Here is a 23537-nt window from a genome sequence, read left to right on the forward strand (position 1 = left end):
ATCTTATATGCTACTTAATAGTACCACTAAAGTTTGAAAAAAAGAATCAGGAATTCCATTTTATAAAATAGAGTAATGCTATTCTCACAATGCTTCTTTAAAGAGAAGGAACCCTTGTATAAGAAGAACCCTCAGAAATGATCACGTAGGAAGTAGGACCTCCTAAAGCCTGCATGCAAACCCCTAATTGAGATTTTAAAAATTATAGTAAAGTCCTTTCAACAAATGGATATTCTATAATCTTCCATAGTAAATCCTAATCAGAATGCATGTGGAATAAAATAAATCTATCTGAAAGCCTTTCCGAGGGACAGGTGGTACTTGCCTTTTTAAGGTTGAATCTTGTTTCCTTTTACTAAAGAGTATCGTGTTTTAGAGAGTAAGCATCATGAGTTATAGTTTTAATTTTAAAATGCCCTTTATAAAGTATACATTTAAAATATTCTTATTTTCCATTGTTCTCTGCCAATGTGATTTAAAATTCAAATTCAGAGGATCTCATAATTCTCCAGCTTTTTCTCTTCAGCAGCTTCACTGAATAATCATAGTAATAGCTACCATGTACAGTCTTCCATGTGCCAGTATTTGGCGACATAAGCCCATGAAATTCTCACAGTGACTTTGAGAGATGAGTATTATTGCTTCTGTTCTAAACAAAAGGAAACCTGGACTCAGAGAGACCCACTGTATCACAGCCATGCTCGCGTGCAAGAAGCCCATACCTTTCCACTCTGCCGTGTTGCCTTAAGCTAAGGAAATTCAGGCATCAACGCTCTCTTCTCTTTTTTGTTCCCCATATTTAATTCTAGATACTGTGCACCCTACATTTTAGAAAAACTCACAAACAATCCCACAAAAATTTTCAAATGAAATTATTACAACTTTGTGCAGGGAGTTGCTATAGTATTGCCATAGCTTTCGTTATTAGAACTGAAAGCAACAGACATGTGTTTCAACTAACCCACTGACTTCAGTAAGTTTTACTTAAGTTACAGGGAAACTGAAATAGTATTACATTGTGGAGGGATCCATGGACCAAGCAACATCTTTCAGAAAATATATGTCGAGGTGACTATTTCTCAACGAATATCAATCAGATCTACCTCAAGCTGATTACTTTCCCATTTAACTTTAATCCAAAACTATTTCAAGGTGATTACTTGCTCAGATCTTTACATTTTCAGGGCCAAACAATCATGACTCTGAGATGAAATGAGAGTGTCCATCGGGAACAACCAGGACATTTGCTTTGTTTTCTAAGACTTTGACAGACCACATGGCTTCTCCAGTTTTCTGTTTGGGCTGCCCTCATAACCTATTTGTGTCCCTCCTGCCTTTCCTCTCTAGGACTGCCCACCAGAAGCAGGCGATTTCCGAGCTCAGCAATGCTCCGCTCACAATGATGTCAAGCACCATGGCCAGTTTTATGAATGGCTTCCTGTGTCTAATGACCCAGACAACCCCTGTTCACTCAAATGCCAGGCCAAAGGAACAACCCTGGTTGTTGAACTAGCACCTAAAGTCTTAGATGGGACTCGCTGCTACACAGAATCTTTGGATATGTGCATCAGTGGTTTATGCCAAGTAAGTGCTGGCTTCTTCCCATTCTACTTTTCCAGAAATTTTAGCATCTCTGTGTAAATAGCTTCTGTATGGTCCTGCTATCTCAATCATTCAATGTTACCTTTTCTAGAGTTTATAAAGGATGGCAGATTTGAAAATTGAGGTTTAATTTCAGTTAAAACTACAAATGTTGTGTTTGTGTCAACGAAAAGAGAGCTGGCATTGGATGTTTTTTTTTCCCCTTGCTTTGAGTCTCAGCTGAATACGAAAGGCTAAAAGCTCTTGGATGTGTGTGTGACTTTTGTATTAGACTCTGAAATTACCTCTACTTTGGTTGTCCCTGAAACGTATTTGTATGTTTATGTGGTGTGTGTGTGTGTGTGTGTGTGTGTGTGTGTGTGTGTGTGTGTTTGGAGGCATCAATTTTCATCTACTTAGAGCTTTGGAATTACTTGGGTAAGATTAACTCTAAAATCTCCAAGTAAACTCTAGGCAAACTTATTTCTTCATTATTATAACTGTAATTTTTTGAAAGTGCATGCAAACTAATGAAGGGCTTTGACAGTGTGAGCTAGGTCAAATTTCATCCAGGCAAGTCTTTAAAATAGGGATAACAAAGAAGTTAGATTTCTCGTGTCAATTTATCAACTGAGTGGGAGTTAGTAAGAAGAGGGAAAGTTAGTAGTTAAGTTAGTAAAGAATGTTTTCAATGCATCTGCCATCTTTATTTTATTTTTTATTTTTTTTTTCAACGTTTATTTATTTTTGGGACAGAGAGAGACAGAGCATGAACGGGGGAGGGGCAGAGAGAGAGGGAGACACAGAATCGGAAACAGGCTCCAGGCTCTGAGCCATCAGCCCAGAGCCTGACGCGGGGCTCGAACTCACGGACCGCGAGATCGTGACCTGGCTGAAGTCGGACGCTCAACCGACTGCGCCACCCAGGTGCCCCTGCCATCTTTATTTTAAAATCTACCCTGGGTTAGGATCACCAGCATAGTTTTTGGAACAAGCAATTGCTATCATTTCTTGTGTGCTATACCTGACCATATACTTTTATATTTCACTAAGTAGACATTTTGAGAATCCTTGCTTCTCCCAAAATAATATTGGTTGAAATTTTTCTCTCTTTGGAGTCTCTAATATAACAGCTAGTAGTGTAAGAAGAATAAGCATAAAATATGTTTCAGTAAATAGTCGCTCCAAATTCACATGTTTGCTGAAAACCTAAACCTATATTCTGATGTAAAAGGAATAACTGTAATTGAATTACTATAAGAAAGGTGAAATGTCGGACATGATTTTCTGCATATGAGAGGGGAGACAGACATGCTAAACCTTCATAAGATCTAGAAGCATAAGACAGGGAAATTGTGGTATGTCCTAGCACTTCTCAGGTAGGAGGATGGAGATGATGTATATATACATGGCTGCAGATTGCTTTATACACAAGAAATATGTGAATTTCAGATACAAATTTGCATATAGAGTCTTACTATTGTAGAGATAGGAAAGGCCTAAGGGATTATTTAATCAATAACCTAAAAGGAGATATTTGAACATTGTTTGTGATATTTAGTGCTTGCTTCCTTCTCTGGGATTTTTACTGATGTTGAAATGGAATTATGAAATCTGTAAAAGCTTTGGGAATGATAGGGAATTGTAAAGCAAATACATAGAGGAAAGAGGTTATGTTGTAAGGAATGGCAAATAAAATAATTTTAATCCCTTCTGTGTGTTTACTATTGGAATAAAGACAGATTTCCATTTGGTAAATGAAAAAAAAGACAGACAAATTATGTGGTTTTCTGAAAGTTACATGATTGATCATGAAATGGGACTAAATTCCATGTCTCCTGACATCTACTGCAAAGCTGTTTGCACTGTCGTACCATGATGAATGGACCAAAATAAATAAGACAGGTCAGCAAAGTAAGTGTCCTTTCTTCCTGTTGCATAGGAGTTTAATGTGGCCTGTCTTTTCTAGACTAATCCTGCCAGCTGGCCTCACATACGTTGGCAACTGAAAGGGAATCCTATCTCAGCAGTGAAAGAATAGATTTTTATAGATATTAAATATGGAGTGGTAGTGCTGGACATTTGGTTATAAGTATAAACATGCCTCCTTCAATTCTTGGGATTGTGACTTGTTAGATTTGTGGGGGTGCAAATGTAAATTATAGAATATATGAAAAGAGGCAATACCATGGTAAAGGAGGTGAGATAACTCTGATTGCATATAAGCACTAATACATGGTTTGGCTGAAGAGCACAGTACCCCCCAGGAACACAGTAAGAAGACAGGTAGTTTGGGAGAAAACAGTGGATACTTGAATGGCAGATAGGACTATGGCTAACAATGGGTGGCCAGGAAAGAGTTTTAGTGGAGAAAAGACATAATCATAGTTCTGTTTCAGAAAGATTAATGTAGCTACAGTTGTAGGACTTTGAAGTACAAGGCCTGAGAGCCAAAGAGACCAGCTGAGAGGAGGCTCTTAGAGGAGCCAAGGTGGGGCAAAGTGGGAGCCTGGGCCAGAGCAGTGACAGCAAAGAAATAGCAAGAAAACTACGCCTAAAACCAGGAAAAAGTTTTCATTTTGATTACAACTAGAGCAAAGGGTAAAAGCAATAAATCAAATTAATCATGCTCAAGGGATCAAAAACTACAACTTAATATGAATTTGTAATGGATATAATTTTGGATCCTTGTTACCATTACCATAATAGCCTGTGTTTTCATGATTAAAATCTACTTGAGTTTTATGAAAAGAGGGAAGGAACAGACAATAGCAAGATCATCGAGGAATAGGGATGGAATGTTTAAATGCAGTGTATAGTTTTTTAGAAGGACAAGAGTAAAGTTAATCACTATAAGAAAATCACTCACTATTACCTCAAAGAGTTTAATACATAAATCCCATTCTACTTAGAAAAAAATCCTTTATTTAGCTTGTATCTGCATATTGATCATTCATATTTTCAGTCTTCAGTAAGAAACATTAAGAAAAAGTCATATTTTCATAATTTTTGAAACTGTCGAAAGTCTCAATGCTAATTTAATGGGAAGTTTTTCACATTCAATAGTTTCTTCTAGTTTCCTGAAAACAAAATCATCTTCCCTGCCCTATTTTCCCTTCTCTTCCATTTCTACCACATTTGTTAGAGATTCTTAGCTCTTTCTCTGGCTCTGTTTTTGCCTTATTATAACTTTTTCGGCAAACTGTTTCCAGTATTTTTGATGCTAGACAGATATGAATTATAAACTCTAAAGAAGCTGACATCCAGCTTTGGAGATAGACTTGTCTTGATAGAAAATGACAGCATAACTATAGAGACTTGTCACCTGTAAGTACGAATTATTTCAGTTTTACCTATTGAATACTCAAGTAAGAACCACATCCTCAAACTGGGCCTTTAACTGTTCAATACAACTATGGAGTCTTAGACATTTGGAGCCAGGAGATAACTTAGAAGTCCACAGACAAGGAGAAAAGGAAACTGAGACCTAGAAACTGTCCCAAGGTTGTGAATGAGTGGGTTGTCTATAATTGTTGTGGATTTGCTTCGGGAAAATACTGTAATCATCACCATTTATAATAAATACCTTATTCTTAGAAATGTTAGAGCATTTTATTGGGCAGTATACTCATTCTAGTAATAGTAGTAGTAATATTAATCCTAAGATAACTTCCATTTTTTTGAGAGAGAGTGTTTGTGTGCATGAACATGCTCACAAAAGCAGGGGAGGGTGAGAGAGAGAGAGAGAGAGAGAGAGAGGGAGGGAGGGAGAGACTCTTAAGCAGGTTCCACACTCAGTGCTGGAAGCTCAACTCGGAGCCAGTCTCGTGAGCATGAGATCATGACCTGAACCAAAATCAAGAGTCAGACACTTAACTGACTGAGCCCCATATAGCTTCCATTTTTGAGTGACTACCATACCCAGCCACTTTACGTATAATTTTTTCTCATACAAGTGAACAGCATGGCTTCAAATTTTGTGGGTCCATTGACAAATGGATTTTTTTTGTCAATAAATACATTAGGAAAAAAATTGGAAATTTGCAACAATTTGGAAAAACAGATGAACTGTGTACATTTAGAAATATGGAAAAAATTAAGCAAAGGTTAATTATGTCATGGATACACAAAATGTGTGTAGATTCTAGTCTATTTTATCATTTACTGACTTAAGATACACACCCATCTATTATAAAAAATTAAAATTTATCAAAACTTACATACAAACACAGATTGTGCAATATCTCTTCATTTTTTATGTTGAATGTTAGTAATACCTATATCATCTATGGTGCTTTCTATCAGTAAGCAATATTGATATAGACATTTCATCTTATGAACACATGACATAAACTTGCTATTTTGATAAATACAGCACAGAGCTAAAAATGTATTTTCCTTATGATTTTCTTAAGATTTTCTTGGTTCTAGCTTACTTTATTAGAAGAACACAGTACATAATATGTATAACACACAACATACTTTTAATCAACTGTTTATGTTATTGGCAAGGCTTCCAGTCAACAGTAGGCTCTTAGTAGTTAAGTTTTTTTGGAGAGTCAAAAGTTACATGTGGGTTTTCAACCGCACAAGGGGGTTGGTAGCTCTAAATCTCAACTTGTTCAAGGGCCAACTGTATTTACAACGCTACTTATTAGGCATCATTCTCTTCATTTCACAGATGAAGGACTGAGGTTCAGTGATAGAACTTGCCCAGAAACACCAAGCTCTGTCTGGTGCTCCTACTCCTTCTGGTGAGGCTGAGTGGACAGAGACAGGAGCCATCTGATGTTCAGGAATGGTTCCCAAATGAGGCTGCATACCAGAATCACTTGCAGAGCTCTTAAAAGATACAACTCTTCGTCCCTGTGCCCCAGAAACTCGGATTTATTAGTTCTCTGTATATAGAACACTCTCCTTATGATCCTGTTGTTTGGTCAGATTTATGAAGCACTTACAGATAGAAAAGCAGACAGGATTTAAGGTCAAAGGCCATGGATTGGAATCTGGCTCTTCTTTCATAACCTTGATCAAGTTGCTTAACCTTCCTGAATTCTATTTTTTAATCTGTGGGAAATGAGATTGTCTCGCAGACTATCAAGCGCTGAGATAATTCGTGTGAAAACATCTAATGAACTATATATAAAGTGCTATGAAAATGTAGACTACCTGGAACATTTTAAGTTGCAAAATATATCAAAGTTCTGGTTCCCTGTGTGAGATTTCATAACTTTCAAAAGTTTCTAGAAAGAGCTGAAGTAAGCAACTTCTTGTTCTGCTAAAAGCATTAAAAAAGAAAAGGAGAACTTCCATCATGTACTTCACCATCATCATTTCGTAATTGAAATGTTTTTTTTGTTTGTTTGTTTTTTTAATTTTTTTTTCAACGTTTACTTATTCTTGGGACAGAGAGAGACAGAGCATGAACAGGCGAGGGGCAGAGAGAGAGGGAGACACAGAATCGGAAACAGGCTCCAGGCTCTGAGCCATCAGCCCAGAGCCCGACGCGGGGCTCGAACTCCCGGACCGCGAGATCGTGACCTGGCTGAAGTCGGACGCTTAACCGACTGCGCCACCCAGGCGCCCCGTAAATGTTAATAACAAGGATGTAGTAACAACCTGATTTCAGAATTAAGGACAATAACATGAATATGGTCTGCCTTATGAGAAAGTTACTACACTGTAGTTAGTTTTTTTTTTTTTTCCTCCAGAGCACAGAAATTGTTATAGTGCTTCCCAGACCAACATTTGGAAAACACTGCCTTTGAGATCTAGTCCAGCCCCGAGGAATATTGCTCCTAGGTATGATTTTCCCAGGATCTTACAGCTTGTTAATGGCAGGCTAGAGGTCACAGAATGTCAGTGTTTATCAACATTTTTGATTGTGCTCCCTGTGTTATTTCATCAGCATATCCCATGGGCTAAAATTTTGTTCAGCTTTAATGCTATCGTTTATACGTGAAAACAACAGGTTTAGTGAATATATCTTTTCAAACCACATTTCCCCCTTTCCCTCTCATCCTAGAATCTGATCATTGTTCCTGGGAAGTCATTGTGTTGGTGTCTCTGAGCTTACATCTCAGACAGAAATTCTGGGATTCTTATTTGCTTGTTGTCGTTCAAGTCTCTATGAAGTTGGAGTTGAGGCAGGGCTGGGTTAGGGATGGAGTTTGTCATCATCTGAACAGTTAGGAAAAAAGGCTCTGGAGTCAGACTGCCTGGTTTGAACCGAGGCACCACCATTCATTGCTATGTGGCTTGGAGCCCGTTCCCAAGCCTCCGTTTCCTCATCTGCAAAATGAAGCTAAGGTTTGTAAACTACCTGATAGGATTTCTACAAGGCTTAAGTAATTAGATGCTTACATTGCTTACCATGAGCTTGATAAACGCGAGCCTGCAATAGCAGTCTTTGTAACAGCGGCAGTGGCGGTGGCAGCAGCGGTGGTAGTAGTCGTACCCAAACTACTTCTTGCCGCTGACTTTTTTAAGTGCCTGGGTTAATGCAGTTATACGTACAAAAGGGGATACTGACTTCCCAATGAGTGAACAGACCTTCCGTTAATTTCCTGTGGCAACCTTCTTTTACTAATAGCTCCACATTGTACCATTATCAGCTCCTGATCCAGGGGAGTGAATTGCATCCTGTCCAGAGTTAATGAGCCATCACAAATAGGATCAGCTCTATTAGTACTGCTGTTATTCATTTATTTGCATTATCCAAATTGCCCATGTATATTTGCCGTAAAGCACAAAGCTGGTTTCTGTTCTAAATGTATAAAAGTGAGTAGCATAAATTTACAGATAGAACATATGCTGCTGTTAAAAATAATTTTGAGGTTATTTTGAAGTCAAATTCAGGAAAGTGTGCTTTATTTTTATAATTAATGAAATTCGTCAGTTGCTACCTAATACGTGTACATCAAAAAAAGACAAAATGCCATTATAAACCAGCTCTTTTGTAATGAATCCACACATTTGTAATATTGCTTATTGCTATTTTAGAAAATAAAGCATTTCAAAAAAGAAAAGAAGAATTTTTTCTAAGTAATACCTTGTAGAATAGAATATTGTTTCAAAATGAATAATACAATTAAAAAGTAAGCTGCAAAGTGGATCATGGGGTTTTGACATCTATACTATGGCAATGTTACAATGAACCATGCTTCTAACACAGAAGTTCTTTCCATTTTTAATAACTCCTGAGGTGAGTAGTTAGAAATGAATTAAATGGGATGATTATTTCTCCATCTCTGTCTGTGACCTAAGTCACCAGTATCAAATGTCTACCAGTTATTCTAACAGTGGTGATGTCAGAAACAAAGACTTGGCCATTTGCCTTCTGTGTTTTGCCGTCTACTTCCATGTGGAAGCATGGTCCATGCTTAAAAGATTTAATGTGTATTCTTTCTTTCTCTCTCCTCCCTGTGATATAGTAAAGATGAAGTGTTAAGTGAGCTACTACTTACTAGTTAAATTTTGGCAAGTAACTTAGTTTCTGAACATTGTTTCAATTTCTTCTTCCAAAAACATTGCTAGATGTTGAGTACTGAGGAGACAAAGTTAAGTAAGACCTTTTCCTTCAGGAGTGATACTTTTGTAGGGTTATTGTGAATAATTTAGTTATTTAAAAAAAAGTATTCATGTGACAAATATTTACTTAGGAATTACCTGTGGGTGTGCTCGATACTGAAGATAGATGAATGAAGAGGAGAAAACAACAGTCTCTGAACTTACACTCTGAGGAGGGATCTGACAAATACACAGAAAATTTTACTATCGTCACTATACTACATGCCTCTCCCTGAATACAAAAATGTACATTTGAGTCACTCAACTATATTCTCCTCACTGTAAACAGAGTGCTCTTTGTAGAGTATGGATTTGGCTTCATTTACCTGCTGTAATCATTTATATTGTGCGCTTTAGTTTCAGGGTAAAGAAAGCCCAAATTTCTTTATACAGTGGGTTTCTTTACTGGGTGGCGTAAGACAACAGAAGTTTATTCTTTCACGGTTCTGGAAGCTAGTGTCCTCCAAGCCATGCTTCCTCTGAGCCTCTGGGTAGACTCTTGCTTTGCCTTTTCCTAGCTTCTAATAGCGGCCATCAATCTTTGCCTTCGTCTTCACAGGTCCATCTTCCCTTGTGCCTGTTGTTTTGCCTTTACATGGGCTTCTTCTGGTGTGTCTTCTTATAAGAACACCAGTGATATTGGATTAGGGCCCTTTGTAATTGAGTATGACCTCATCTTAACTTGGTTATATCTGCAAAGAGGCTTTTTCCAAATAACATTGCATTCGTAGGTGAGGAGGGGAGGGAGTGGTGAGAGAACTTCGACATCTTTTGGGGAGGCACAATTCAACCCACAATAGCATACATCTCTGTTTATTTCTGTATAGTAGTACAGACATATACATATATACACACATACGAATGTGTATATGCATCTACTTTTTTAAATGTTTTTATTTATTTTTGAGAGACAGAGAAAGAGAGAGAAGGGAAAGGGCGGGGGGAGGGCAGAAAATTCAAAGCAGTCTCTGTGTCTGATGCGGAGCTCAATCTCACAAACTGCGAGATAATGACCTGAGCCAAAGTCAGACGCTTGACCAACTGAGCCACCCAGGCGCCCCATACATATATTTTTCATAGTGCGTAGGAACCACATAGGGGAAATTAGCCTGTGGCCGACAGGTGGGATATTTAACTAAGGCATGGGGTCAAGACCTGCTCAGAGGAAGAGAACTGAAAAGACTTTAACCAGTGGCTAGAATTGAATGACAGTGGAAGGATAAAGGACTAAAGAGGGCATCAAGGCCTATGTCATGAGGAGATGTGTCAGGTGTATTAAGAAGACTGGGGACTTGTAATATTGAGGGCAAAAGAGTGCCTTTGAAATAACTCAAGGAGACGTAAGATAGGGTACGATGTGTATTTCAGAAAGAGAACTGTGTCTGCAGTGAGGGCAAAAGATTGGAAGGGGGCAGAAATTGTTGGTGGGATGAGGAGAGATTTTAATACAAATTAGGAGATGGAACCCATGGACTGGGTGACTCGTTAAATGCAGCAGGAGAGAAAATTGAGAGCTGAAGATCGTGCCTGGTTTTCTAGTTCGAACAATGTGTGTGCGTATGGTGCGCCCCTTCCTGGAAATGAAACATAGGACGAGGGTCGGGCATTGGTTTTAGGCAGTGGTGAGCGACGAGAAAGTAATGCATGTATCGTGTCTGTCTGCCATATGATATTCACGCAGGGATTTTGCACCCTTTTTCTCCCCCTCTTAACTCTGCCTTCTTAATCGAAAGGTGTGTTTCCATTGAGTTTATATAGTCACAGGCCTGTTTATGCATGGTTAACCTTCTCGGGGGCCATGTACTAGTTAGGTAACAAGTCAATCTAAATGTTTGTCTCTTTTAGGAGAAAACTGAAGTGAAACTAATGCATACCGTTTTAAAGCTCCTTGAGGTATCCTCTCTCTTTGAAGAGCTAAGAGATATAAAAAGTGACATTTCCTAGGTCCTCATTCATCTCATGTTATTTCCTTCCTGCCATCCCAGTTAGATCCTTTTTTTTAACTCACGTATCATGTCTACTCATGGAAAACGTTTCTCTGTTATATTGGAATGTTTTTTCCATCTTGCTATTCAGTTTGTGAGGTGGGAAACCTTTCTTCCTATAGCTTTCATAGAAAACCTTTTTTGAAAGTTGTATCCATTCAGTTTGCCCTTTGAAATTAAGCGTGGCTGGGAAAGACAGATTTTGTTTTCCCAAAGAGATTTAGTGAAGTAGATGAAGACAGAGTGAATCTAATGTAGAAAAAAATTCAAATTGTTATCCTTTTCTGTGTCATATAGTCTTCAGAGTACACTGTGCATTTCACCATGTGTTTGTGCCAATTCTTTGGGATCTCTTCATCATTTCTATTTTACAACCGGGGCGATTGTGGCCCATAGAAGTTCATACAACTACCAAAAGGTAAAGCTGCAATTAAAATCCTGTTTTCTCTCTTGCATGTCACTCTTTCTTCTGGGAAAAGATATTTTCACAATGAAGCATAGTTTCAGTGAGCATACCTCATTGTTAGTAGGGATATAGCTGTGTATAACTCAGGAAAGGAACCCTATGGCTTAGGATTCCGTGTTTCGTTAAATGAAAGCCCTGCCAGGATCTGACAACTTTCTTCAGTCATCTCATTATGCTTTGTTTCATGGATGATTCCTCGGGCCACTTCTTTGCAAAAATACTAAATGTACTAAATTTTACCTAATTATCTTTAAGAGTGTTTCAGTATTGTTAGCAACTACAAAGTTTGAGATTCCCCAAGACTACCCTCACTTCATACCAGCTTCAAGTTGGGCATCTCCAAACCTCGGGTTTGATAATTCACTAGAAGGACCCACAGAATTCACTGAAAGCTGTTGTACTCAGAGTTACAGTTTGTTACAGCAAAAGGATACTGATGAAAATCAGCCAAAGGAAGAAGTGCATAGAGCAGGCTCCAGAAGAGTTCAACTACAGAACTGCCAGTTGTCCTCACCCAGTAGAGTTGTGTAGACGGCGCTTGCTTCTCCTAGCAACGATGTGTGACAATACACATGGAGTATTGTCAAGCACGGCACCGCCCAAGTCTTGATGTCCAGAGTTTTTATCGAGGTTTGCTCACATAGACTTAGTTGACCACCTGCATGGCTGACCTTAGTCTCCAGCCTCTCCAGAGGTTGAGTTGATACCATGTGGCCCAAAGCCCTCACCATAAATCACATTATTAGCATAGACTCTCTGGTATGGCCCACAGCTCTCAGACAAACAAAAACACCCTATTGGTCAGGAAATTACAAAGGTTTAGAGATTACCTCTAAATCTAAATCTAAATGTGTCTGTTTTTGTGCCCATACCATACTGTCTTTATGATTACAGCTTTGTAATACACCATAAAGTCCAGAATTGTGATGTCTCCAGCTTTGTTTTTCTTTTTCAACATTACTTTGTCTATTCGGGGGTCTTTTCTGGTTCCATACAAATTTTAGGATTGTCCTACAGCAGTCGTAGCTAAACTAAAAAATATGCCCTGCTTCTATTTTTTGTTTCTAACTTTGGAGAATCACCTTATTACCTATGCCGGTATTCCATTAGAACTACTGCAACATTTACACCAAATAGTTATTTGTGTGTGTGTGTGTGTGTGTGTGTGTGTGTGTGTGTGTGTGTCTGTGTGTGTGTGTGTCTTGAAACGTTGTGCAGAATAGTACAGCTGCTTTAGAAAACAGTCTGGCAGTTCCTCAAAATGTTAAACAGAGTTACCATATGAACAGGCAATTCCACTCTTAGGTATATACCCAAGGGAAATAAAAGCATATGTCCACACACACGCAAAATTATACTCAGTTATTTATAGCAGCATTATTCATAATAGCCAAAAAGCAGAAACAACCCAAATGTCCACCAACTGATGAAAGGATAAATAAAATGTGGTCCATCTATATGGAATATTATTCTACAATAAAAAGGAATGAAGCGTGGATACACTCTATAACACGAATGAACTTTCAAAACACTATGCTAAAGTGAAAGAAGCCAATTCTATCGAGACAAAAAGTAAATTAGTGCTTGCTTAAAGCTGGGGATTAGAGTAATGGGGAGTGACTGCTAATGAGTATGGGCTTTCTTTTGGGGGTAATGAGAATGTTCTAAACCAGTGTTGGTGATAGTTACACAATTCCATGAATGTACTAAAACCATTAAATGTACACTTTAAGTGGGTGAATTTTATGGTATGTGAATTATACCTCAAGAAAGGTGTTTCTAGGGGCACCTGGGCAGCTCAGTTGGATGGGGATCCAAAATTGGCTCAGGTCATGATCTTACAGTCCATGGGTTTGAGCCCTGCATCAGGCTCTTTGCTGATAGCTCAGCCTGGAGCCTGCTTTGGTTTCTGTGTCTCCCTCTCTCTCTGCCCTTCCCCTGCTCTCTCTCTGTCTCTCTCTCTCTCTCTCTTTCTCTCTCTCTCTGTCTCTCTGTCTCTCTCAAAGAATAATTAAAACATTTTTTAAAAAAAGAACATTGTTTTAAAAATGTAGTACAAAGATTCAAAAGTCTATGGACTAAATCTAAAGGCTGTGTTTTCTGTGACCTTAAATAGAGCGTGACCTCACTATTTGACAGAGTTAATATGACTAACCCATTATTCTACAAGGGTGTCGTCTTCATTCATTATTGTTTCAAGAAGTCATTTATGACCCTAATTATCTGTATGTATTAAAACTGATTTAGAAATTGGCACATGACAGGTCTTGAATGAATATATGCTGAATGAATGGATAGTGATATCAAACTGGAAGGCGCACATCTTTCCTTTTTTTTTTTTCTTTTGAGTGAAGCAAATTTGGACTTGAGAAGGTATTTTCCTAGTATAGTAAATTTTCAACAAAGCATTATCTGTTTAGCTGTATCAGATATTAACTCTGCTCCTTAATTCACTGAGTGATTTCACAGAAGACAGTTTGAAACTAAAATGAGAATTTACAGTCTTACAATTTAATGCTTCATTTTACATTTGAGGTATTTGAGGTCCAGCTAGCCTCAATCAAATTTTTTTTAATATAATTTATTGTCAAATTGGCTTACATACAACACCCAGTGCTCATTCCAACAAGTGCCCTCCTCAATGCCCATCACCCATTTTCCTTCACCCCCACGCCCCCCCCCCCCCCACTGTCCACCTTCAGTTTGTTCTCTGTATTTAAGAGTCTCTTATGGTTTGCCTCCCTCCCTCTCTGTTTGCATCTATTTCCGCCCCCCTCGCCCCATGGATTCTTTTAAGTTTCTCAAGATCCACATATGAGTGAAAACATATAATATCTGTCTTTCTTGGACAGTCATGATCCTTGTCTTCAAGAGGCTTCCAGTCTTAAGGTGATGAGGCTCAAACACAAATAACTATAATCAGCAGGAGCAGCATGTAAAAAGAGGGAGAAGATGAGTTTGGGACTTGGTCAAATATAAGCTGAAGTCTGACTTCTAAACTTACTATCTGTGTGATCATGGAGTAATATATCAGCTCTTTAAGCCTCATTTTTCTCACCTATTAAAAGGTAAGAATGCCTAAGATTAATAATAAGAGCTGATCTTTATTAAGCTGTTCACCTACCAGGCAGTGTGCCGTGTAAGCACTTTACATATGTTACCTCCTTTAATTCTCTCGTGAGCCCGTGGGGGATTGTCATGCTACCATTTTTATAGAGGAGGGAAATGAGGATTCGAGATTAAGTATTGTCGATTCAGTCATTCAGTTTATTGAGCATCTAATGCTAGGCATCTGGCTAGAAACTAGAGATACACTCCATGTACAGAAACTAGAGATACACTCCATGTACAGTGGAAGCAGGTAGGAAGCGTGTTGGAATTTTCTTTTGAGGAGGCTGGAAGGCCTTGATGTCCCCCCTCAAGTTATCTTTTCCCCAGCACTCAGTCTTTCAGGGAAACTTCCCAGGGGAATTAATATTCATTCTCATCTCTTGTACCTGTTACTTTCTTGTTTCCTTTGTCTTTATATTAATTTTCATGCCCATCTTGCCAGTTAAACTGAGACCCCCTTACTGGCAGACCCCCACCTTATTCTTTGTGTATTTAGATTGATTTGCACAATAGGAGACAGTTGTGTGGATGAATCGGCAAATCAGTAAATCTCTCTGTTGACTGTTTTTGTCTCCGATGACCAAACCCTCTCTAAATCACAAAAATTACTCATCCTGAATGTCTTTTTTTTCTTATCTTTTTAAAAATATAATTTATTGTCAAGTTGGCTGACATACAGTGTATACATTATGCTCTTGGGTTTGGGAGTAGATTCCCGTGATTCATCGCTTACATACAACACCCAGTGCTCATCCCAACAAGTGCCCTCCTAGATGCCCATCACCCATTTTCCCCTCTCCCCACACCCCCCCTCAACCCTCAGTTTATTTTAATTTATTTGTGCCTTGTTCTCATTTCCTTCAGGCTGAAACAAAGTCCATTTATATAAGTTAATTTTTTTGTTTGTTTTATGATACTAGGCTAGAAACACTTTAGAATTTGGGGACTCCTGGGCGCCTGGGTGGCGCAGTCGGTTAAGCGTCCGACTTCAGCCAGGTCACGATCTCACAGTCCGTGAGTTCGAGCCCCGCATCAAGCTCTGGGCTGATGGCTCAGAGCCTGGAGCCTGTTTCCGATTCTGTGTCTCCCTCTCTCTCTGCCCCTCCCCCGTTCATGCTCTGTCTCTCTCTGTCCCAAAAATAAATAAACGTTGAAAAAAAAAATTAAAAAAAAAAAAAAGAATTTGGGGACTCCTGCCATCCATTCTTTATTTACCATTACTTAGGGGATGGGCCAGGTCTACCCAGAACCTTTGCCATCAACATAACTGTTGGCTTGCTTAGTACATCACCCATATCAGATTCTCTGGATGAACTCTCATTGCTGAAGCCCTTAGATCCTTCCTGGGATTAGTCTCACAAAATGCAAGGTTTCCAAAGACCATAAATATCAATTAGGATTCCAGTATGATGTACTTTTTTCCCCAAATGTATATTAGAAAATAGATCTGAAGAATGTTTGGTCCTACAGGATATTCCATGTTTCAAGTAGATGATCCTCAGACATAGTTTTAATTAGTTCAGTTCTCTCCATAATTAAGGTAATTATTAAGTTTGTGGTCATAGGTCCTCCCAGAAACTTGAAATGCAAAGTTTAAGTATATGAGAAATTTGAAAGATTTGAAACTTTTCCTTAGGTTTAGAAAAAAAAAAGTTAAATAGTAAAGTAAAAATCAGGAAAGCTTTTTGAAGCTGGGTGTCTGAAGTCACTTCATATAATTGTTTAAAAATGTGAAACTGGGTGGTTCAGTCAGTTAAGTGTCCGACTTCGGCTCAGGTCATGATTTCATGGTCTGTGAGTTTGAACCCCACATCAGCCTCTGTGCTGACAGCTCAGAGCCTGGAGCCTGCTTTGGATTCTGTGTTTCCTTCTTCTGTCCCTACCCTGTTCACACTGTATCTCTGTCTCTCAAAAAGTAAATAAACATTAAAACAAAATTTTTAATATGAAAACTCAAATGTAAATATGAAGGGTAATTAGTAAGTAATTGTACACTAGCTGATTGGCATATTTCCAAAGAAATATCAAGTAAAGGTATAGTTTTTTTTTTTTAATGTTGTAGCTACTTTAATTACCAAAATCCTTAATAAAAACAATTTAAAGCATCAGGTACCTTCCAGATTTTGAGCCATGAACATAATTTTACCCAAGTTTTAACATACTCATGGTTGCCGCAGACTCTCCTGGAACATTCGTAGGAAGGGCTACTTGCCAGTATCAGGAAAATCCACCCAGACACCTAAAATTAGTGTCGTACACCCCACCTGTTCTTTCTATTGCCTCTTGGTTGTACTGCCTTGAGGAGTTCAAATCAGGAAGGTACAAAGTGTTTTTTGCTGTGGGATGCCTATTTTCGATCCAAGGGAACACTTAAGAATCTGAGAAATCTAGACAGAAAGGCAAGAACCGGTCTGTGTGGTTAACAGAACCCAGAGGCCAAGACAAATTCAGAGGGCTTGGGAAATGTTTTGAACCTCTTTCCAAAGCTAATCACAAAACAGTGGCTTTGAAAGAAACCTTGGAGATCACCAGCTGAATCTCCTCACTCGGTTTCTGAAGACACTGAGCATCAGAGCAGGCATGTGACTTACCCAAGGTCTCTGAGCAAGCAAGTAGTGGAGCCCAGCTTCAAAGCTGGATGTCTTCTGGCTCCAAGTACAGTGCTCTTTAGTCTGTATTAACGGCAAGTGCTTTTTGTATGTGTGATTTTAAGGACCTGTAGCGTTTAAAGCATTCTTCTGATTTGAATTATTTATTCATTTTGTTGGTCTCTTTTACCATTATTGAGTACATTTCAGTCCCTGAGCTAAATTTCCCTCCCTTGTGGCCAAATTATCACCGAACATTCCATTCACTTAAAGATTGTTGTACTATAAAAGAAAATACAAGTGGAAAACCTTGCCAACAATAAACATTCTAAAAAACTTACACCACTTCCATTCCTGCAGAAATGCCAAGTGCAAACCTATTGCACCTGCAGGCTGTAGCAATCACACAGTGGCCAGGAACTGGTGGCTGGCTAGTCCCATGTGCACTTAGGATTATGACTAAGTTTGAGTATAACTTTAGTTTCTTTGCCAGGAGAGTGACAGGTGATTTAAAGAAACAAACAAGTATTTTAGGGAAAGAGTGAGTGGGGAGTTAGGAAAGCTTGGGAAGAAATGGCCAAAGTCACATTGAAATGAAAGAACATAGCCAGTGTTTTGCTTTCCCAAGCTCTTAACTACCGCATATTTGACGTCTTCTTCGCATTGGGTACTCTCAGCTTCTGAGGGAGAAACTTCAGTATTACTGTTGGTTGTCAGAAAGGCTTGTTAATTTGTTGATTCTCCCATTCATGCAAACAGCTTTTTATTGAGTAAAATGATACAATGTCTTGCAGCCATTTCCAGTCTAGATTTTTATGTGACCTAGGTACGGATGAATGTTTTTTTCTTTTTTCTTTTTATGCATAGTGATTGCAAGGACATGGTTTTCTGGGGTAAAGGATACAATTCAATTCGGCTGGTTAAGGCAAAGATATACTCAATGGTGAAGCAAGTTCAGCTCTACTGGCCCCTGCCCTCCCCCTCCCCCAGGCATGCTCTGAGCAGGGTATGTGCAGCTAGTGCTGACAAGGTATTTGGAAGGGAGTAGGATACCATCAGGTCAGAGGAACACTGAGTCTCTTCACGCATGGGTTTTTTTCAGAGAAACATTTTTATGCTCATTTAAAACATACTACTTTTAAAGTTTATTTATTTTGAGACAGGGTAAGTAAGAGAGGGGGAGAGAGGGGGAGAGAGAGGGAGTCAGAAAATCCCAAGCAGGTTCCGCACTGCCAGAAAAGACCCCAATGTGGGGCTTGAACCCACGAAACCGTGAGATCATGACATGAGCCAAAACCAAGGGTCGGATGCTTCACCAACTGAACCACCCAGGCGCCCCATTAAAACATGCTTTCTTGGGGAGTGTGTGTATAGAATGGTTTCATCAGGGCTACGTAAGCATGGCCTGGTATTTTCCCAAGTATTCTCCAGGTTTCTCTCTATAATTTGGAGTATAGTTTTCGTTTTCTCCCGAGATGATTATCATAGCCCTGAAGCAGAGGTTGCAAACTAGCAATCCTCCAACCAAATATATCTGCCACTGACAACTTTTCCTCAGAGGCTGTAGTCTGGTTTTGTAAAAATTTGAATTAGTTGCCAATATGTAAATATATTTCCAAGAAAAGTTCATATTCACAACATATCTTTTAAAAAATCAGATCTGCAATATTTGGTCTGCACTAGGACATAGTAGCCATTTGATAAAGCTGAATAGTTGCTCCAGCCATGAGATGGCGTGGACACTTCTAAGCCTGCATCGCTACCTGGACAGGCTGACTCTGCAGCTCTCTGTATCTCTGACCATTCCCCAAAGGATACATAGGCTAGATATTTTTATGGGCAAGGGCAAAGAGTTAAAATCATCATCATGGTAATTGTAAAAATAATAAAATAGTCCACCTCATATACTGAGCACTAACCATGCCGGGCACTGTGCCGAGTGCTTGACCTAAACCTCACACGAACCCGATCTATAACCCAAAGGGTTAATTTGCTTGCTTAAGGTCATATATCCTGGGAGTGGCTGAGTTAGTATTTGGACTCTGATGCGTCAGACTTGAAAGCTTATACTTTTGAATATCAGATAAAGAGCACCTACTCAAGTTTTTTAAAACCTTAAGATAGGAAAATACAAACTCTTAACCTGTGCAAATGGTGATTTTAAAAGGAAAATAGTGCAATTTCTTATTGTTGAAAGTATGGATTTTATTTTTGTTATCTTTCCCTTGATTCCAGCCTTGTACTGTCTTTATTTTTTTTTAATTTTTTTAATGTTTATTTGTTTTTGAGAGAGAGAGAGAGACAGAATGTGATTGGGGGAGGGGCAGAAGGAGAGGGAGACATAGAATCCGAAGCAGGCTCCAGGCTCTGAGCTGTCAGCACAGAGCCTGACGCGGGGCTCAAACTCACAAGCCATGAGATCATGACCTGAGCCGAAGTCAGACGCTTAACTGACTGAGTCACCCAGGTGTCCCAAGCCTTGTACTGTCTTTAAAGCCTACTTCTTTTTAAGTCCAGAATATTATAGATTTACTATTGGTTTCCTTTGGCATTATTTCCTTCACTTCTGTTTCTTTTCTTAAGGATTTCTCAAAACCTTTAACTCCTTTGCTTTTTTTTCTCTCCTCTTTTAGTTTTATTTTTTTAATCAATTTATGTATTTTTGAGGGAGAGCGAGCACAAGTGGGGGAGGAGCAGAGAGAGAGAAGGAGAGAGAGAATCCCAAGCAGGCGCCATGCTATCAGTGCAGAGCCCAAAGCAGCGCTCCATTTCAGGAACCACGAGATCATGACCTGAGCCGAGAACAAGAGTCGGATGGACACTTAACCAACTGAGCCACCCAAGCACCCCTCTCCCCTTTTTAAAATGCTGGAGGCATACCTCTTGACAAAATTTTCTTCTATACACCTAGCTTCAGGATAGGAAAACAAATGCCCCTCCTAGCAAAATATGTATCTCTTTGTTAAAGTTATTTTGGTTACAAGCAATAGAAGTGTATTCTGTTCAACTAAAATTCAAAAGAAAGGGTATTGAAGGGATAGATCAATGATAGGACTATCAACTATTTATTCAGAAAAACAGTTACTGGGTGGCTAGAATCAAAGAGCACGCTGAAGGGCCAGACCTCGGGAAACATAGAAACTAGGGCAGCTTTGAGGTCCTTAGCTACAAATGTGCCCAGATCTGGACGAAGACTTCTGTGTTTCTCTGTCTCCAGCCACTTTTTAAATCCCAAGAAGACAATCTGGTCTGGTCTAGGTGTCTCTGTTATTGACCTAATTAGCCCTGACTAGGGGATAAAGCAACTAAAACGGTCATGGCCACTAGGGACCTCTTAGGGATGCTATATATGACTGTGCATATGGTGACAGTTTTATAAATTGCTTGTATATTTCTAAATCAGGGATTCAGTCTACATAAAAGTAGACTTTATTAAGTGTGTGTAGCTTCTGTGGGATAATGTAAAATTACTGACATAGGCTCTTAGAAATTTTAAAAGTCCAGACTTTTAGTTGTTTAGAAATTGTCTAAGAAATATCCCAGGTATTTTCCCATAATAGGAAACAATCTATTAAGGCAATAGTTCTGCAGTTGCCTTAAAATTCTACCATCTTCCATTATTATTAGTAATTCTAACAAAGTACTACAGTGTGGGCTCATGCACTTAAAAATGTCTTAAGAAATGGATATGATTTTGCTACTGCCTACTGCCTACGGGAGAGTAGTTACACCCCGAGTCATTCTATTCCCTGGACAGTAAGGTGCACCCTTAGTGGGAGAATCTGATGGGCTGGAAATGCTCAGAAGTTAATATTGATAGACAAGCCATGGAAAACCTCTGTGTTGGTTCATACTAAAATCTTTTTGTACTAGGACAAGATGAACCTTCTGCTGCAAACATGAGCCTCCTCTCTTCTTCAGCCAAAAGTTCACCAGGGTTCAAACAATGTTTTAATGGATTCCAGCAAGACTTCTGTGGGCCTTTAAGGACGAAGTTTCTGGTGTGCAGCCTGGAGGAATGTGTCTAGCACAGTACCAGCACTAGAATCAGGACCCACCTGGCTTCAAGCCCCAGGCCAGCCTTCTAGTCTGCTTCCGATTTGGGGGGGACTTGGCAGGTTGCCTTTATTGTTCCAAAGTACTGCCGCCATTCCTTAGTTCACAGCTCACATCTCACCTCCTCTATCAACCCTTCCCAGGCTGATGAGAAACTAGTCCCATCTGTACCCCAAAGCTAGTACATAAAACCTTTTATTCTCCCATTCAAACAAACAGAGACAGACAATTCTCAGTTGTCCATATTGATACAGGAGTGTGCTCCTGTAGAGAATCTGTTACTGTATCTAATCTGTCAAGACTTTTCTTCCTCATAGAGAGGTGTTTGACACATGCAGATAAGTAGGTCAGACATGGAGAAGCAGGGGGACTGGGCGGCTGGCTAAGGGCACAACCAATGTGTTCGTGGTGGTGAATTCTGAGTTTTTGATACCTGTTCTGAATACTCCCATCTTCCTTCCTTATCCTAGGTCAGTGGGCAGCTTCTGAAGTAGCAAATTAAGTCACCTGAATAATGAATAATAATATTTTTATCTAAAATGAGAGCTCCATTTTTGAGTTTTAAAGAATAGCAGCGAACAATATTTAAAAACACACATTAGCATCTCCTTCTTGCCTTTCTCATTTCTTCAGCTTCCACAGCCGTATTTGTTGTTATAATTAATAGTGTTAGGAGCTTCTCCCATTGGTACACTTTAAGAGCGTTACATTGTTATAATGAATTCTCATAACAGCTTTTGAAGGTGTTATTGGAATTATATTACAGAAGAAACCAAGACATGGAGAAATGTGAGAACATGGGCAAGGTCATACAGCTAATAAGTAACAGAATTTGCATTCAAGTTCAAATCCATCTGGGGGCGCCTGGGTGGCTCAGCCGGTTAAGTGTCCAACTTTGGCTCAAGTCATGGTCTCACAGCTCATGAGTTCGAGCCCCGCATCGGGCTCTGTGCTGACGGCTCAGAGCCTGGAGCCTGCTTCGGATTCTGTGTATCTCTCTACCTCTAACCCACTCGCATTCTGTCTGTCTCTCTCAAAAATAAATAAACATTAAAAAAATTTTTAATAAAATGTTTTTAAAGTTAACGTTTTAACCATTTTAGATAGATAGTTCAAGTTCACCAACATTAAGTACATATACATTGCTGTATATGTAATCATCTCTGCCATTCATCCCCAAACGTTTTTATCTTCTCCAGCTGAAACTCCATACCCATTATACAGTGATTCCCCATTCCCCCTCCTCTAAGCCCCTGGTAACTATCTTTCCATTTTCTGTCTCTATTAATTTGATTATTCTGGGTACCTCATATAATTGGAATTATACAGTATTTGTAATCTTGGTCTCTTATTGAACTTAGTTTAAAGTCTTCAAGGTTCATTACTCTTGTATCATGTGTAAGGTTTTCCTTCCTTTTTATAGCTTGAATAATATTCCATTGTGTGAAATATTAAAATGATAAGCTGAGCCATATTAAAAAGTGAGTTTAGGGGCGCCTGGGTGGCTCAGTTGGTTGAGCATCCGACTTCAGCTCAGGTCACGATCTCACGGTCCGTGAGTTCGAGCCCCGCGTCGGGCTCTGGGCTGATGGCTCAGAGCCTGGAGCCTGCTTCCGATTCTGTGTCTCCCTCTCTCTCTGCCCCTCCCCCGTTCATCCTCTGTCTCTCTCTGTCTCAAAAATAATAAATAAACGTTAAAAATTAAAAAAAAAGTGAGTTTATTTGGGTGTTTTCCTATTAGAATCAGGCGGTATCAACACGGGACATTGTTGGGAGCACTTACCAACAGGAGCCGGGGGAGAGACTTATTTAAAGAAAGTGCAGAAGCAAAGAAAGGAAATTATTTGATTGGCTATAACTTAGAGCCTAATTGACTCTTACTGATTGGCTGTCTTTGCTGTTTTGATTTTGTAACCTTGAGGCATTTATAGACTTAGATCTAGGTTTCCTTACGTAGGCTGCCATGGCATTACAGCCACATCAGTCTAATGGCCTCCTTGTTTAATTTAACAGTATATACCACATTTTGTTTATCTGATCATCAGCTAGTAGGCACTTGGGCTGTTTCCATCTTTTGCCTGTTGTGAAGGATGCTGTTATGAACATGGGCCTACAAATTATCTGGTTAAGTCCTCGCTTTCAGTTCTTCTAGGTATATATCCAGAGCTGGAATTGCTGGAT

At 39.2% G+C, this 23537-nt stretch overlaps 1 protein-coding gene across 9 annotated transcripts in view; it reads left to right on the forward strand.

The window, feature by feature from the left end:
• Nucleotides 1–23537, forward strand: part of ADAMTSL1 (ADAMTS like 1) — an 885520-nt gene that overhangs the window by 590788 nt on the left and 271195 nt on the right. For all 9 annotated transcript variants that reach the window (XM_040481343.1, XM_040481342.1, XM_040481344.1 and 6 more), the window contains one exon: nt 1348–1584. In XM_040481343.1, the coding sequence (XP_040337277.1) occupies nt 1348–1584 (237 nt within the window). The remainder of the gene's footprint in view (nt 1–1347; nt 1585–23537) is intronic.

The sequence above is a fragment of the Herpailurus yagouaroundi genome, unplaced genomic scaffold (assembly GCF_014898765.1).
Source record: "Herpailurus yagouaroundi ecotype Mexico unplaced genomic scaffold, PumYag 160, whole genome shotgun sequence".
Taxonomy (NCBI): domain Eukaryota; kingdom Metazoa; phylum Chordata; class Mammalia; order Carnivora; family Felidae; genus Herpailurus; species Herpailurus yagouaroundi.